At 31.8% G+C, this 16,223-nt stretch overlaps 1 protein-coding gene and 1 pseudogene across 2 annotated transcripts; both read left to right on the top strand.

Annotated features, from left to right (window-relative positions):
- The first annotated feature begins 2,162 nt into the window (after positions 1 to 2,162).
- LOC143191930 (venom serine carboxypeptidase pseudogene) lies at positions 2,163 to 5,929 on the top strand (annotated as a pseudogene). The gene is made up of 2 exons (XR_013004672.1): positions 2,163 to 2,222; positions 4,530 to 5,929. The product of XR_013004672.1 is annotated as a venom serine carboxypeptidase pseudogene (transcript).
- Positions 5,930 to 9,765: 3,836 nt separating this feature from the next.
- On the top strand, positions 9,766 to 14,480 carry LOC143191929 (venom serine carboxypeptidase-like). The gene is made up of 2 exons (XM_076397371.1): positions 9,766 to 9,890; positions 13,061 to 14,480. Exon 2 carries the CDS (start codon positions 13,073 to 13,075, stop codon positions 14,441 to 14,443), a length of 1,371 nt encoding a protein of 456 aa, XP_076253486.1. The 5' UTR covers positions 9,766 to 9,890; positions 13,061 to 13,072; the 3' UTR covers positions 14,444 to 14,480.
- Positions 14,481 to 16,223: the final 1,743 nt, after the last annotated feature.

The raw sequence follows: 16,223 nt of genomic DNA, 5'->3' as shown, positions 1-16,223 counted from the left end.
TTATGGGAGATCTCATTTTTTAAAACACTTATTCGAACTCCTTATCGAAAGACTTAAATTAATCTAAAGTACACCAAGATGCAAGTCTCTTTTCTGGTATTTTCCATCACCTAATAACTACCAAAATGATCCTGTCGTATTGAAGTCACAAGGAGGACTTTCCGATAGTTGATAGTTTTGACATTTCTCTGTATAAGCTAATATTTTTCTATTTAGTATCATTGAGTTATTTATTGTATACAGACGATAATTAAGGATCGCTTAAAATTGCATAATATTATTTCATTTGAACAAAACCGCCGGCCAAGACCATCATATACTTTTTAAAAATTATAATGATGCGGCTCCGTATTATTCTGATTGTCAGTTTTTATTTAAAATTTTACTGTGGTGGAATTATATTTTTTCAAATAAATGACAAAAGATATATAATTAAATCGATTTTGAAATTTGCAGGAATATGAATTTTAGGGCAAGAATTTAACATAATGGAAATAGAGATTCTTTTAACCAACCCATAATTCTATACTTATTCTTCCTCCGTTTTGGTTATTCGCATATGTTGGTTTAGTTTGTTTACAAGATTTCCATCAGTCACACAATTACTCCGCCGATCAAATACGCCAACCTAAAAATAAGACAATATTTTTACCAAATGGGTTTTATATATAATGTTTGTACCAAATATGATAATATAGAATTGCAAAACATTAAAAAGAAAAAGCACTTTACATTTTCTACAACCAATTATATGCTCTGAGCCTAATAATAAGATAGTAACTTATTAACGAAAATGGCTTCGTTATTTTTAAAAGTATTCCATTATACTTATTACACTCTGTTTAAGGACCTACAAATCATGTTTTTTTGAATACCTAACGACTTCCTCAGACGCCGAAAAACGTTGGCCACGAAATGTGTTCTTGATACGCAGGAAAAAATCATTGGTTCTACATCAGCGTAGTACGAAGATTAATCGAATAGAAATAGATGGCTGTTTGAAAGGTTTCCTTCATTATCTCTTCTTTTTTCGTATTTCACGAAACACTTCTGATAAGCAATATTAATTAATGTTAATAGTTCAGAATTGACCATTCTACGTCGCTCTTATGGTTATCACATATCCAGTTATTCCCAGGAAACAGTGAAACTTCTGGCTCGAAGCATTTTTATGAGATTTGACTTCACACGGTGAATTGTTGTTTTATTCGGGGCTCAAACAAATATATCCAAGATTTCTCACCTATGCAGACGTTATGTTATAATGAGATGTTATACACAGCTTTTGATACACCGCAATCGTATTTCTGGCCATTTACTTGCATCAATTGACACGACCATCTTTTGGACCTCTTGTCAAATTATACATGCAAAATGTTCATGCAAACTCACATCGATGTTCATCTCACGGTAAATCACAAAACGATCTTCCAATATTATTTCGAGCACAGCATCCTTTTTTTTCTGACATAACAACTACAACTTTCGTCCTTAACCGAATTGCATCCATAATTAAATTCATTATTTCAACGCTTCGCCGTAGTCAAGGATAGGGCTTCTTGGGTAAGTTGTACAAAATAGTTGCACGAAAATGTTTATGACTTAACTTCATATGACTCTATGAGACAACATTTTCAAGTCACTGTAAATAATACCAGTTGTGTTCAAAGGGCAATCCATTCTGAAGAATGTTGTGGTTATAAAGGCCAAATTTTCAGTAGGAAATACCAGTGGAGCTTAACAACACTTGGTATTGCCAAGGCTCAAAATATAAATAGCAACCCACGTTTTACAGATTACGAAAAAAAAGCCAATCAGGAATCAGTTAGTCAATTGAATAGTTAATAATCTACAAAGAATATTTACATCTTTATTTAATAGTACATTACAATTATAACTGAGTAGCATTTTAGGGAATTAAAATTTGTGTTAAAATGAATTAATATAATATTTATATTACCACAGGAATAGGAAGTAATAAAGGCAAATTAGAAATTAATTCAATATCATTTAAAAAGTAAATGCAATTTTTGCAATGAAGCATCAATAATGTCAAAGTATATCCTATATTTTATATACCTATTATAAAATATTATTTAAGTGGAATGGCATTCATGTTACAAGATAATTTTTATCTTAAGAGTAAGTACGAATATAATAAGGTAACAATTAGTTCAATTTTATCCAGTAACTTAGTTTTAACACGTTGTCATCAATATAAGGTAAGTGTGTAAGTGTAATATATGCAAATTCATCTTATTTTATATATATATATATATATATATATATATATATATATATATAATGTTAATTTTATTTTATCGATTAAATACTCACCTATTATTCCGATTTGTAACATATATATTATAAGATATAATGTGTGTGCTCCTTAATCGTTAAAGATTTTATTTAAACTGACGTTTAAGCAATATAATTAATGGTCATGGGTGTGATTCAGAAGAATCCAAGAATTTAAAAAAAACTTTACATTTTTATATCGAATCGATTTACATCCGTGATGTATAATTATTAACTGTTACCATTGATAAGATAAAATTTGTTTTACATCTAGCGAAACTTACATATTAAATATTTTTCATTACTTTTAGTGGTTTAACGATATAACTATTTAAATAGTTCCATTATGAATATTTGAATTAAAATTTTTACTCCAGACTAGATATCTATTTCCTCGAATAATAATTTGCAATAAGTGTTTTAAAGTGCCAACAAAATGTTAACTATGAAATCATCTAAAATATATTTGTAGTTTGTATAATAAATTAAAAATTATCTATATTAATTACTGGTTATTTTCTATAGAAATAAGTATATGACCGCAGCACCAGAATAAAAATCATTTAACAAATTGTTTTTATCTGAATTTGATTACTTGATGTGATGATTGTTTAAACAATTTATCACATTATGAACTATTCTTTATCATGTGGCAATAGGTACATAAAATTGATATACTATATTTTGGTAAGAAGTTGCTTTACGTCTAGAAAACAACAAGAATAAATAGGTCGAAATACTATGGAAATAGTTTATTAGAAACTTATCGTCATGCTACTCCGCCATATCGCAATTAATGGTTTTGGTATAAACGATGATGTATGAACTTAAAAGTGGCGACATACATACGATCAGAAAGATTGAAAAGAATAGTAAATGGCTAAAATACGAATTGACGAAAATGTTTTTTCTAACCTTTTTAATTTTTACGCATTTTTTTATACTGCGTATTATGTTTATCCCTTGGGCTAGTTCAGGAAAACTTTTTATATCTGTGCTTCATACTCCTTAGCTTCAAAGTCTTGCTGTGCAAATAATAAAATAAGCTGTAACTGATGTCTGCTGATATAAATTGAACATATTTAACGAATTATTGTTGCAAAAGGGGCAATAGAGGGTAACAATGTAAAGTAATCTAGCTAGTTGTAAAGGATAAACTCTTGAAGTTCGAGTGGCAAGTTTTGGTACACTTACCGTCTGGCGAGTGCCAGATATAGCGATTTTTGGTTACTACTTGGTATATCGAACACTGCTTATCTGGTATGCGGTATGGAAATGCGAACACGAGTTGATGACTGAATCGCTGTTAAATCAACATCGCACTTTCGATATGCTATATATGTTGTAGGTATGTGCTACAAGAATGTTACTAGATGAGAAAAAGTTGGAAAATAATTATGATTCAAATATATTGTAGAAATTGCTCGCAAGAAATCCTTTTTTGTGAAATCATCTATTAAATATTTATTAAAACTTGTTCATCTAGAAAGTAACAGTTAACAGAAAAAAAAACTATTAAGGTGTACTACTATTTGTAGTTCCATCAGATAAATTCACAGCCTTTAAAGAAGGCTTCAAGATCGATTTTGCTTTTCGCGCGAGCTGACCATTTTCCGTTCGGATGCATGCGTTCTTTCATATAATATTTAAGTTTATGGCTGCTAGACATATTTGCCTTTGTTGTATAACCTTAACTTGATTGTACAATAGACGCAGGAAAACGCAGTTTACATTCATAAATCAACTTACATTATTTGACTCCTGATTGGAAGACAAACCAATCACATAAGTGGTAACAATCACATAATGGCTAATAATTTGATTTTTTCTTATTAAATGTCTGCTTTTAAATTAATATTACATAATCAACCAACAGAAATGAAAAACTAAATAAAATGCCATTGGTTGAAATATAAAAAAGTTATAACATCGTATCGCAGGTATCTTGGTTCTGGCGAGTAATTCAAATAAACAAAATGTTACATAACATGAAACAACTTATTTAATAAACTAAAGTTAAAGAAATTTCAATTTAGCGGAAATTAATCAAAACATTTGTTTTTTCAAGATAACATTTTTAATTAACAAATTAGATAGTTTAGCCTAACAATTTTTCAGTCAAATTAACTATTATTTTCTGAATAACTTTAATATTTATTGTTTTAAAATCTTTTTCATTTGATCAGTAAACATTTTATTTAACTCAAGTTTAAATATGTTTTAATTTACAGGAAAGACATGAAAACCTTCTTGCTGATTTTGGTGACTATAGTCTTAGCCGAGGCTGCACGTCCTCGAGTGCGATATCCCAGTTATAGAAGGAAACCGTTTACACATAAACCACTCACCGATTTAGGAAAGCCCCTTATAATTACGCCCTACTTGGAGAACAACCAAATCGAGGAAGCACGTCTAGCAGCACAAGTTAATCATTCAGCTTTTCAGGGCGTTTCGAGTTATTCGGGCTATTTTACTGTTGAACCTCGAACAAATGGAAACCTATTCTTTTGGTTCTTCCCATCCCAAAACGATTACCAAAACGATCCCGTCATTTTATGGTTACAAGGAGGTCCGGGATCGTCCAGTTTATACGGACTTTTTACTGAGAATGGACCTTTTATTGTAGAGGAGGACTTAAACGTTACTCTTCGGGAATATTCTTGGAATAAAAACCATTCGGTTATTTATATAGATCAGCCAGTAGGTACCGGGTACAGTTTTACAGATGACGATGAGTACGTGTCGACTCAAGAACAAGTTGGAGCGCATTTATATTCGGCACTAGTTCAATTCTTTACTCTGTTTCCTGAATTGGCGAAAAATGAGTTCTATATTGCAGGAGAATCGTATGCTGGTAAATACGTACCCTCTATCAGCTACACGATCAATAAAAATAACCCTAACGCTTCCTTATACATAAATCTAAAGGGACTTCTAATTGGCAACGGTTTGACTGATCCAATTCATCAATTGGTTTATGGGGATTATCTCTATCAATTGGGGTTACTCGATCTAAGCCAACGTGATGATTTTTACAGTTTCGAAGAAGAGGCTCGCTCTTATCTAAAAGCAGGTGACTATGAAATGGCTTCATTTGTTTTCGATGAGCTTATGGAGTTTTACGAATATTACACCGAACTACAAAATCCATACAATTATCTGGACGATGTTCTTATTGAGTCAGATGCCTGGGAAAAATTGATTGTTCGTAATGACATTCGACAAGCTATTAACGTAGGAAACCAGTATTATGACTCCGAGAGCTATGGAGTTTATTTCGGTCTGTTTGAAGATATATCTAAAAGTGTCGCTCCATGGTTAGTCGAATTACTAGACAATTATCGGGTTTTGATATACAGTGGTCAGTTAGATGTTATTGTAGCATATCCATTAACACTGAACTATTTACAAAATTTACAATTCAGTGCAGCTGAAGAATATAAAACAGCAACTAGGAATGTTTGGAAAGTGAATCAATCTGTTGCAGGTTATATTAAAGTAGCAGGTAACCTCACTGAGGTGCTAGTACGAAATGCGGGTCACTTTGTTCCTGGAGATCAACCAGAAAATGCTTATAACTTAGTTTTCAATTTTATAAGGAATACTTTAAATTAAATAAATGAGAAATTGAGCAGTTTTGTTTTATTTTATATTGCTAGGATATATGTTGATGGTATATTTTAATGACCTAATTTAGAGTCTCTTTTTTGTCCTGCCAAATAATCTTAATTCCTAGAATAACTTAACATTTTCTAATATGGCGAAGGTGCTTGTAAAACGAATAATCCTCTAACCACTTTAATTAAGATAATTTTACAAAATTTAAATACAAATATATTAAAATTTCGATGTTAATTGTTTCATGAGAATAAATTGAGTTTACAAAAATGTAATACTATGATCATTGCATAGCATTAAATCTATTAATATCTTGAATGAGTATAATGTTTTACTTCTTAGTACATGTTTCATTTTTTGTTTTATTTTTGCTCTATTAAAGTCGTCTTATTAAAAACACGAGGATTTATCTGGACTTACCAGAATACATCTGATCTCAGCTATAGTGGTTACTGGCGTTGCTGGGAATGTTATTAAATGTTGAAATTTACATTGTTGTCTAAATTCATTTACAATTACAATCATAAACGTATTGGGGATTCGAACCTGCGATAATCGCAGTAGTAATTGGACTGTTCTTTGGTATTAACCATCGGTATTCTTGAATTGTCACTGGGTTGTTTCGGAAATTATATATTAACAATTTTTTTTCAGTTTTAATATGGTAATAAGGCTTTTATGGACACAAATGGTGGCAGTAATTAACGATGGTGAGTATAACATATTAAAGATTAATATATATACATAAAATACTGATTGATAAATAAAAATATTAAGTTTATTATTACGAATTTACGAATTAATAAAAAATGGATTTAGAATATAAATGTCTAGTATGGCGAATGCGCCGGTTGATATTATTTTATACTTTTAGTATTTGAAAAGTTAAAATTCTGACTTTGAATTTATTTGTAAAATGTAGATTAAAATATAGGTTCACCTTTACTTGGCGATATAAAACTGTTAACAATAATTTATTTAATGTATTTAATGAGTGCCTTTCTATGTGTATTTTGTCATGTCTACTTCCTCAATTTTACTGAATTGATGTAGGATTTAAAGCATTGGTTTTGCTATTTAATGTAACCAACTGGCAAGTGAACAACTGAATAAGTACTTACTAGGGCGGTATTTACCCATTTTTTTCCAAAAGTAGAAAAATTGTTAACTATTATGGTAATTTGTCATCAAGATAATGTTGCGTTGGCGCAACGTTGGGGGTTTTCTGGTAAAAAGGAAAGAAATTTTTGATATCTCTATTACATGCTTTTATTTGATAAGAATGTACAAAACTGATGATTATATGAAAAAACTGACCAAAGTTGATGGCAACACCATGAAATTTGGAAAAACACTATGTATGAAGGTGAACCTGATATCTCTTGCATATGTAGATCGTCTGGATGTTGTATATCTTCAATCTCTCCCTTACATTTTCTTCATTGAGGATTATAATATGATCAATTCTATCCTCCCTAACTGATCCTGGCAATGTGTTTGTGCAGGGGTGTCCAAGGTTGGTGGTTTCCCCTCCAGTTCAGATTCCTTTTCAGTTTTAAATAAACTTAATGCAATCTGAGATCTGAATCGATTTGACTAACAGTGGAAGCTGTTGCGAGTTAGTACATTTTCCAGGCACTGACAATAGTCAATTCTATTGGAGAATTATGGCCAGCACCATTTTTTGCCTCTAATTCTCATTATATAGTATGCAATGTCATTGTCATGTAAATTTATACCTCCCATGCCTTGGTTGTACTGGTGATTAGCATTTGGTCGAGTGACAATATTGTGCTTCTTTTCCTTCCGGTTGTATCTGTTTACATTCATTATTGGCTCAAGGGTATCAAAGCTTAAAAATACTGTTACAACAGAATTGTCATACCACCTAACAGCGAATACTTTGTTGTTGCAATCAAATATATAATCAAAATTTCCCTTTGGTTTTTTCGCTAAGACTTTTGTTTTTTGAAGTGGACAGGAAGCCACTCAGTTTTCTCTCATTGTATCAGCTCCAAAAAATTTCATTTCAGACAACAAAGTATGAAGGTAATGGCTTGTGAAGAAGTTATCAAAAAAGATGGTAACATTTTCAATAGTGGTCTGTGAAGCTCCACCATAAGTGTCACTCATGTCAGCTGAGGCTATACACCACAATTTGAATTCAAACCATACAGGTTTCCCTCGTATGAATCTCTTAGCAGAATGATGTCCAAAATATGGCACCATCTCTTCATCAATCGATATATTATGGGGAAATACACCAAATTGCATCACCTGTTTATTTAGTTCATTGGAAGAAGGTCTTAGCTTGGGAAACTTATCAGATTTGGCCAACTTATCATTACCAGAAAGATGAATGTACCTGTTTATTTCATCAAATCTATTCCGTGACATTGTTTTGAGTATGGGAGGGATACATTTATCTTCATCTAAATTCCAGTAAAATTTCGTTTGAGGGAGAGAGTGAAAACCAGACAATATAAGGACACCAATAAATTTTTAAATAAGTACGTGATATAGCAAAGGTGTGGGTGTTTTTACATTACGCATATTTCACTGAAATCTCTACTATTTCATCCAGAGTTGGTTTGTCTAAGAAAAGTTGAAACATTTATATTGGTGTCAAAGTATTATTCTTTATTTCTTCGATACATTTGACTGACACAGTTTTTAGGAGTCTCAGTGAACACAGTACAGTTGGAGTACACTTCAGCCATTTTGTTATAGGTTTCTTCTTTTTCTGTTTTGTTTTTTTAGAAGTAGTTTGTGTAGTTTCAGGTACTATTTTGTCGTCTGTAATAGCATGAATTTTAACTGTGCCCACCACATCTACAGGTAATTCATCACCCCCGTCATTGATAATCGTACGTCATTCTTCTATTTCTTCTTCATCAGTAAGTTCGTCTACTTCAGGAGGTATGATGACTGCATCAATGGATTCTTCTGTCTTTAATTCCTTAAGAATAGCTATAATTTCCTCAGCTGTTATTATTTTATTTTTTTAGAAAGCCGAAAATAGGGCAAAGAATAAAATAATAATAAAATAAAATATGAAAATCGCAGCAGAATACACTACGATGTACTTAACTACAACGGAGCTCCAATCCTTCAAAAGTGACACAAACCCTGATATAATTCTTACAAAGTTTTTAGACTACAGAACACTTCATTAACACCAAACGCACAATTCGAGTTCTTTTCACTAAACGAAAATGAGCTATGCAACTCCCAATGTTGCGTCAACACAACGAATGTTTGAATCATTTGCTGCAGTGTCATAGGTCAAATATGTTTAAGAAATAGATTTACATGTGTATTCCACTTATATAACATTCAAGAATACGCATATAGAATTTTAAAAATATATATTTTGATACTTGAAATAAATTGTTGAAAAAATATGTTTTCAGTGATTTTTGTTTTCACGAATACTAATTGAGAGAATTTGTGAATGCCTTTTAACACATACATGATGACTTTTATATAATAAGTTTATTTGACTGCATTTTGTACACGCAATACTGGGAAGAAATAGGTTAAAATGTAACACCGCAACTGTAGAAGGAGTATTGTTGCGTACATTGTTGCCTCGGCCATTGTAACTACTAAGCTGGCTAAATGGATGACTTTTTCTTTATTTTGGTACCTTTCAATATGAATAAATAACGAACGGTTTATGCGGTTGTGAGAGAACTAAACTATTTGAATGAAAAATTAAATGAGATAAGAATTAAATGATAAGTAAACCAAATAAACTTAAATATGAATGAAGGTGTCAAGTGTTGCATAGATCAGTATCGAATCTTAGTAGATTTCCTTTAATAATTGATGATCGATCATTTATATGCCACTTAAAATGATTAGCAAAATTAAGCCGATTTAAGTTAATTAATCTCATCGTTCTTCTTTATATATACATGACATTCAATCATATAATCATACAGTACATACATCTTTGATATGTATAGAGGGTAAGTAGTTTTTTAAAGTATTGCGTTTAAGTTTATGTGCTCTGTGTTGCAATACATAGATGTAGTATAGTTATTTGACAGAGTACTATGTAAATTTCACTGAAAACCTAAAATGTTTTAACATGTTAGTATTGAATCATAACTAATTTTTTTCTACAAACTAAATATATTTCTTTATTTTTAACTCTTTTATGGCTAGTAGCTAGTTAAACTAACAGTTTATTTTTTCGTAAATGTATTATTCCTACAGTATTTTGCTCTTTACAGTATTTTTGTGCTTATCTCTATGCTTTTCAAATTATGCTTCATTACATGAGCTAACTTATATAGTACTTGTATTCACTATTTTGTTTATTAAATATATTATTTTAATCCATGGCTAACACTGAGTGGGATTATTTGTTTTCCCCAATCGGCGCCTTTAAATTTTTCCTTTAAAATTTCTTACCTAACAGGTTAACTTCACCGATCAAACGTTTTGTATAATTTTGGTTATCGCTACTCCATTTATCTCAAAGTTATATTATATAGGAACTTTTGTATATTTTTTAAATAACTTTAAATCAAGTAAATAGGTCTAGATAAGGTAGGTTTAGTTTCTATATTCAGTTATAGTAATAAATTCTATATATTTGTGGTGTTTGTGGACTGTCTTAGGTGCTTGCATGTATTTTGATAAACTAGATCTATTAGTGAAAATACCAATTATTATATAACAACTGTTAACCAACTTAACTATTAAATACTATGGTTTTGACATACCTCTACACAAAATAATGGTTTTCCATTCAGTATTATTGGATTCTCTTTGGTATTATTGGAGAGTTCAAAACTGCATTTTCGATATCCATTACTTTTGTGATTTTCTGCTGTTGACGCCGAAGACCATCACACTTTTAGAAATTTGCTTAAAAATACTGCTCCGTCATAACCCAATTGCCTGTTTTTGTTTCAACGATTTAAAGTGGTGATGATGTCCTTGCCAAAGAAGTGACAGTAGGGTTAATAATGTTAGAAAACCTTGAATTGCCTTTGAAATTAATTGAAAGACTTATCATCGATATAAAAGAACCTTTCAAAAACGGGACCCGGAAATTCTCAAATAACTTTTAGAGAACTTAGCAGTTAATGAATTAGGCATTCAAATGCTATGTGAAGGATCCAGAAGGAGAGAAAATGGCTACTAGACTAAAAATATCATTTCGAACTTAGACAGACAAAAAAATGTTTTCTACTCTATATTGTGATAGTCTATAAGAAGTTGATTTATTACGATAATTCCAATGCAAAAAGGCTTGGACTAGCACAGGAGAGCCCTCCACATCGACACCGAATTGAATTATTTAGCATTAGTCAGGTTTAGTGTATTACAAGTTGTTATTAAATGAAACTGTAACTACAGATGTCTAATGACGTAACAGATCAAATGAAAATTCCCCGGCCTAACACATAGATGGCGCTACTAGAATTAATTATTATTATTATTAATCCACATTTTTTTAGATAGCCCTAACCCTCAATAGATGCGTGTATAAATTTGATAGATGTCGGATCATTAGTTTGTGAATTATAGCATTTTAAGTGAAGCAACTTTTATAAATATTATATTGCTTTTTGAAGGGAAAAATGCTGTTGAAGCAAAAACTTGGCTTGATACCGAGTTTTTGGACACTGCCCCAAGAAAATCAACCATCAAGTATAGGTATGCTAAGCTTAGACGTGGTAAAATCAGCACCGAAGACGGTGAACGCAGTGGAAGCCCAAAAGATGTTATTACCGACAAAAACATTAAAGACATCCACAAAATGATTTTGAATGGTCGTAAATTGAAACTGAGTGAAATAGCAGAGACTTTAAAGATATAAACTAAACGTGTACATCATATTATTCACGAATATTTGGGTATGAGAAAGCTGTGTGTAAAGTGGGTGCCGCGCGAGCTCACTTTTGACAAAAAACGACGACGAGGTGATGATTCGGAGCAGTGTTTGAAGATGATCAAGCGTAATAAACCCAAGTTCTTGCATCTATATGTGACAATGGATGAAACATGGTTCTATCATTTCACTCCGAAGTTCAATAGACAGTCATTCGAGTGGACTGCACAAGATGAACCCGCTCCAAAGCGTGAGAAAACGCAACAGTCAACTGGCAAGGTTATGGCGTCTGTATTTTGGGATGCGCATGGAATAATTTTCATTAACTACCTTGAAAAAGGAAGGATCATCAACAGCGACTATTACATAGCGTTATTGGACCGTTTGAAGGACAAAATCGCTGAAAAACGGCCACATTTGAAGAAAAAGAAAGTGCTGTTTCACCAAGACCATGCACCGTGTCACAAGTCAGTAAAAATGATGGCAAAAATCGATAAATTGGGCTTCAAATTGCTTTCTCATACACCGCATTCTCCAGATCTGGCCCCCAGCGACTATTTCCTGTTCTCAGATCTCAAAAAATGCTCGTAGGGTAGAAAATTTTCTCGAATGACGAGGTAATCGCCGAATATGATGCCTATTTTGAAGCAAAGGTCAAATCGTACTACATAAATGGTATCGAAAAGTTGTAGGGTCGCTATAATCAGTCTATTACCCTTGAAGGAAATTATGTTCAACAAAAAAACTAATATTGACAAAAAATGTGTTTTACTATGGTAGGTCGGGGACTTTTCAATTGACCTCTTAAATGGAATAAATTTAACAACGTATTGTTCAATAAAGAGCTGCTATATTAAGTAAGGTCGTGCTTTTACATGATAAAGCTCGCAATAGTTTGGGACGAGTTGTAGGATGGTGCACTATTGCAGCTCGAATGGGAAGTTCTGCCTAACCTGCACTGACCAAACATAACGTCTTGTGTTCGGTATTTATTATTATTATTTCAACATTATCACCATGCTGCCAGAAAGATAGGATAATATTGTTGGAAAGGGTGATGAAATTTTTAAGTTAATTTATATAAATTCTTCTCGACAACAGAAATATCCATATATCACTACAACACACGACAACACGACAACGACAACAGACTTTTTAATGTGAAAAATTGATCGAGCTAGATATAGCATCTAATATTTATACTTTTACACTTGTTCTACATACATTTTAATGATGTCCGATATTATAAGATACTAATTTCATGTATCATTAATATATATATTTTGTTTTTAGATTTTCGTTAAAATGAAGTTGTTAGTTACCATCGTAGCGTTAATTGTTACACTTAAAGGGAGTCATAGTAGATTTCCATTTTTAAAACAGAAACCGAGAAATTACGTTTGCACAGGTGATAACGGCGAACCACTTATTCTAACTCCCTATCTCGAGTCAAACCGTTTTCAGGAGGCAAGAAACGCTGCTGAAGTACATCTAGACGCATTTCAAGACGTTGTGAGTTATTCTGGATATTTCAACGTAGACAAAGAAAACAACGCAAGTCTATTTTTCTGGTATTTTCCATCAGCTAACGACTATCAAAATGATCCTGTCGTATTGTGGTTACAAGGTGGTCCCGGCTCTTCCAGTTTGTATGGACTTTTTATCGAGAATGGACCTTTTGCTGTAGAATCTGATGGAAGCGTCTCATTAAGAGAATACTCGTGGCACAAAAATCATTCGCTTATATTTATTGATCAGCCAGTTGGAACCGGATTCAGTTATACTAATAACTTTTACGTTACAAATCAAACGGAGGTCGGCAACCACTTATATGATGCACTGACGCAATTTTTTACATTATTTCCGGAGTTACAGAAAAATGATTTTTTCATCTCCGGCGAATCATATGCTGGTAAATACGTCCCGGCCATCGGATACACTATCTTAAAAAATAATCCAACAGCTTCTTTAAAAATCAATCTACAGGGGCTTTTGATTGGTAATGGCCTTAGTTACCCTCTATATCAAATGATATATGGATATTTCTTGTACCAAATAGGTCTTACGGATAAAAATGGCGTCCAAACTTATAATGAAATCGAAAGAATGATCATCGAACTTATTAACAAAGAGGATTATGCAAGAGCAACCGAAGTATTTAATGGTTTCTTTGACTATTTTATTTCAGATACCGGGCTTGAAAACGTCTATAACTTTTTAAAACAAGAACTAGATGACCCAGATTACTGGGAAACTTTTCTGAATTCCGATGAAGTTAGAAAGGCGCTGCATGTAGGTAATCAAGTTTATTCCTCGCAATCTGATCCTGTTTACGACTCACTTAAACCCGATATGATGAAAAGCGTAGCGCCCTGGATCAGTGAGCTTCTAAGCAACTACAGAATACTTTTATATAATGGACAATTGGATATTATTGTTTGTTATATATCTACAGCGAATTATCTTCAAGTCTTGGACTTCGATTCAACTGAGGAATATTTAAATGCGACCAGGAAAGTCTGGTATGTTGATGACTATGTCGCAGGCTTTTCCAAATCTGCTGGAAATTTAACAGAAGTGATGGTGAGGAATGCTGGTCATATGGTACCCGCCGATCAACCGAAGGCCGCTTATGATTTATTATACAAATTTGTCAGAAATATTCGTTTGGCATAATTTTATATTATATGAAATAAAGCACCTTTTTAATATATTTTTGTGTTTTTTATTATTTAACAACCTTATTCAATAAATCAGCCATTGTATTGGACGTGTGTAAATGTTATTGTTGTTTTTCTTTTGTTCAAAATATGCCTTCATTTTAATAAAGAGATGAAGGAATACATTATTGCCGAAGCACGGATAAGGATAAGGGTTCATATGATATTCAATTTTCTGGCTTATGATTCACTTTAGTGGTTTATTATTGGCTGAAAATAGTGGATTAATCAAACAATATCTCTCCTCTGACGATATTTGCTAGAAACTTCTACAAAAATCAGACCATATCGATCCAAAAAAATAGGCAAGCAACATATTTTGCCAAAAAATATTATGAATATAGCTGACTGCTGGAAAATATCCGATGCAATATACTAAGAAATATTTCTAAAATATTAAGTAGTTTTATTGATTTGAAAAATCGTCTAATAATCATTAATTTATGAAAAAAAAAATTGAGTCACCTGATGTTAAGTAGCGATAATTATTGTATATATATTTGAATACGATTGATATAAAAACATACTAATGAAAAATGTTCTCATGGTTGATCATGACTTTTAACCAATTTTTAAGATACACCTTTTGCATACATCTAATACATATCTACGCCTTAACATATACCAAGTATTGTAATTAATGTTAATGATTTGTGTATATATAAATAATTTTTGGATATTTCTATGGTTGGCCGTTATGGTAGTCAATATTTCGGATATGCCTTTTTCGGCTTTGCGTAAATATTTATTTTACATTTATCTGCCTAAATATAAATAAGAGAAAATTGAAAGCGTTCAAGTAATCAGATGAAACTGTCAAGTAAGTATTTAGTGATGTTCTCACATGTGGATGATCTTAGTAGACCTCTTGATATTTTACTTTATACGTCTCAAAGATGCCAAATATCAATAAATCAATCGCCCATTTTCCACATTCCGTTAACATTGTTTATACATGCATAACAGCAATTATGAATGGGGCAATGGGGATGATTATTTAACACATACAAAATTTGAGCTCTTTTTTTTAACAAATCAAAGCCTTCTTTGTAAGAAAATTGGTTTAATTAAAATAAGTTTACGTAGTATATCTCAGCATTTTTTATGTTATAAATATTAGTTATATCTCAATCGCTTCTAACCTTTAGACCTGGGAAAGTATGATTCATTTACACACATAAAAAATTAATTTTGTAGAAAATATTATATAAAACCCCGATGGCATTACATAACATTACCAGATTAACGAATATTTGTTATACATTTGTTTATATATTAATGTAAAATCAATCTAAAAAGACTAATTGTTGATAAACCAAATATCTTTTGTAACATCTTCACAAAAATTATCAAAATACTGAAAACAATTTGTTGAAACCATTATATTTTTTATATAAGTAGCATTGAGATGGTTAATATCCTATAAAGTCACCTATTTAAAATTAGGTGCTTGCATGTACTTCGATTAGAGGTACCTTTCAGGCAGCTTATTAGTTGATGAATCAATTCTTTCCAGACGTTTACATGTCCTGAGAAAGATCAAAAAGAAGGAACCCTTTTAAATCGTTTCGAAATAGTAATTTAATTGCTGGCCAGGCAGTATAGGGCTCCTGGTACTATACTATTACTAGCGATGAAAAGTGGATCACTACGACAACCGCAAGTACAAAAGTCACTGGTTAGTCTAAAAGAGTTATCCATATCGATTCCGAAGCGGAATATACATGAACATAGAC

The sequence above is a fragment of the Rhynchophorus ferrugineus genome, unplaced genomic scaffold (assembly GCF_030347505.1).
Source record: "Rhynchophorus ferrugineus isolate W39M unplaced genomic scaffold, kcgeb_rfMv2 rfM2, whole genome shotgun sequence".
In the NCBI taxonomy this organism is placed as follows: domain Eukaryota; kingdom Metazoa; phylum Arthropoda; class Insecta; order Coleoptera; family Curculionidae; genus Rhynchophorus; species Rhynchophorus ferrugineus.
Note: the sequence above shows the minus strand (reverse complement) of the source record. Positions and strands in the feature narration are given on the sequence as shown.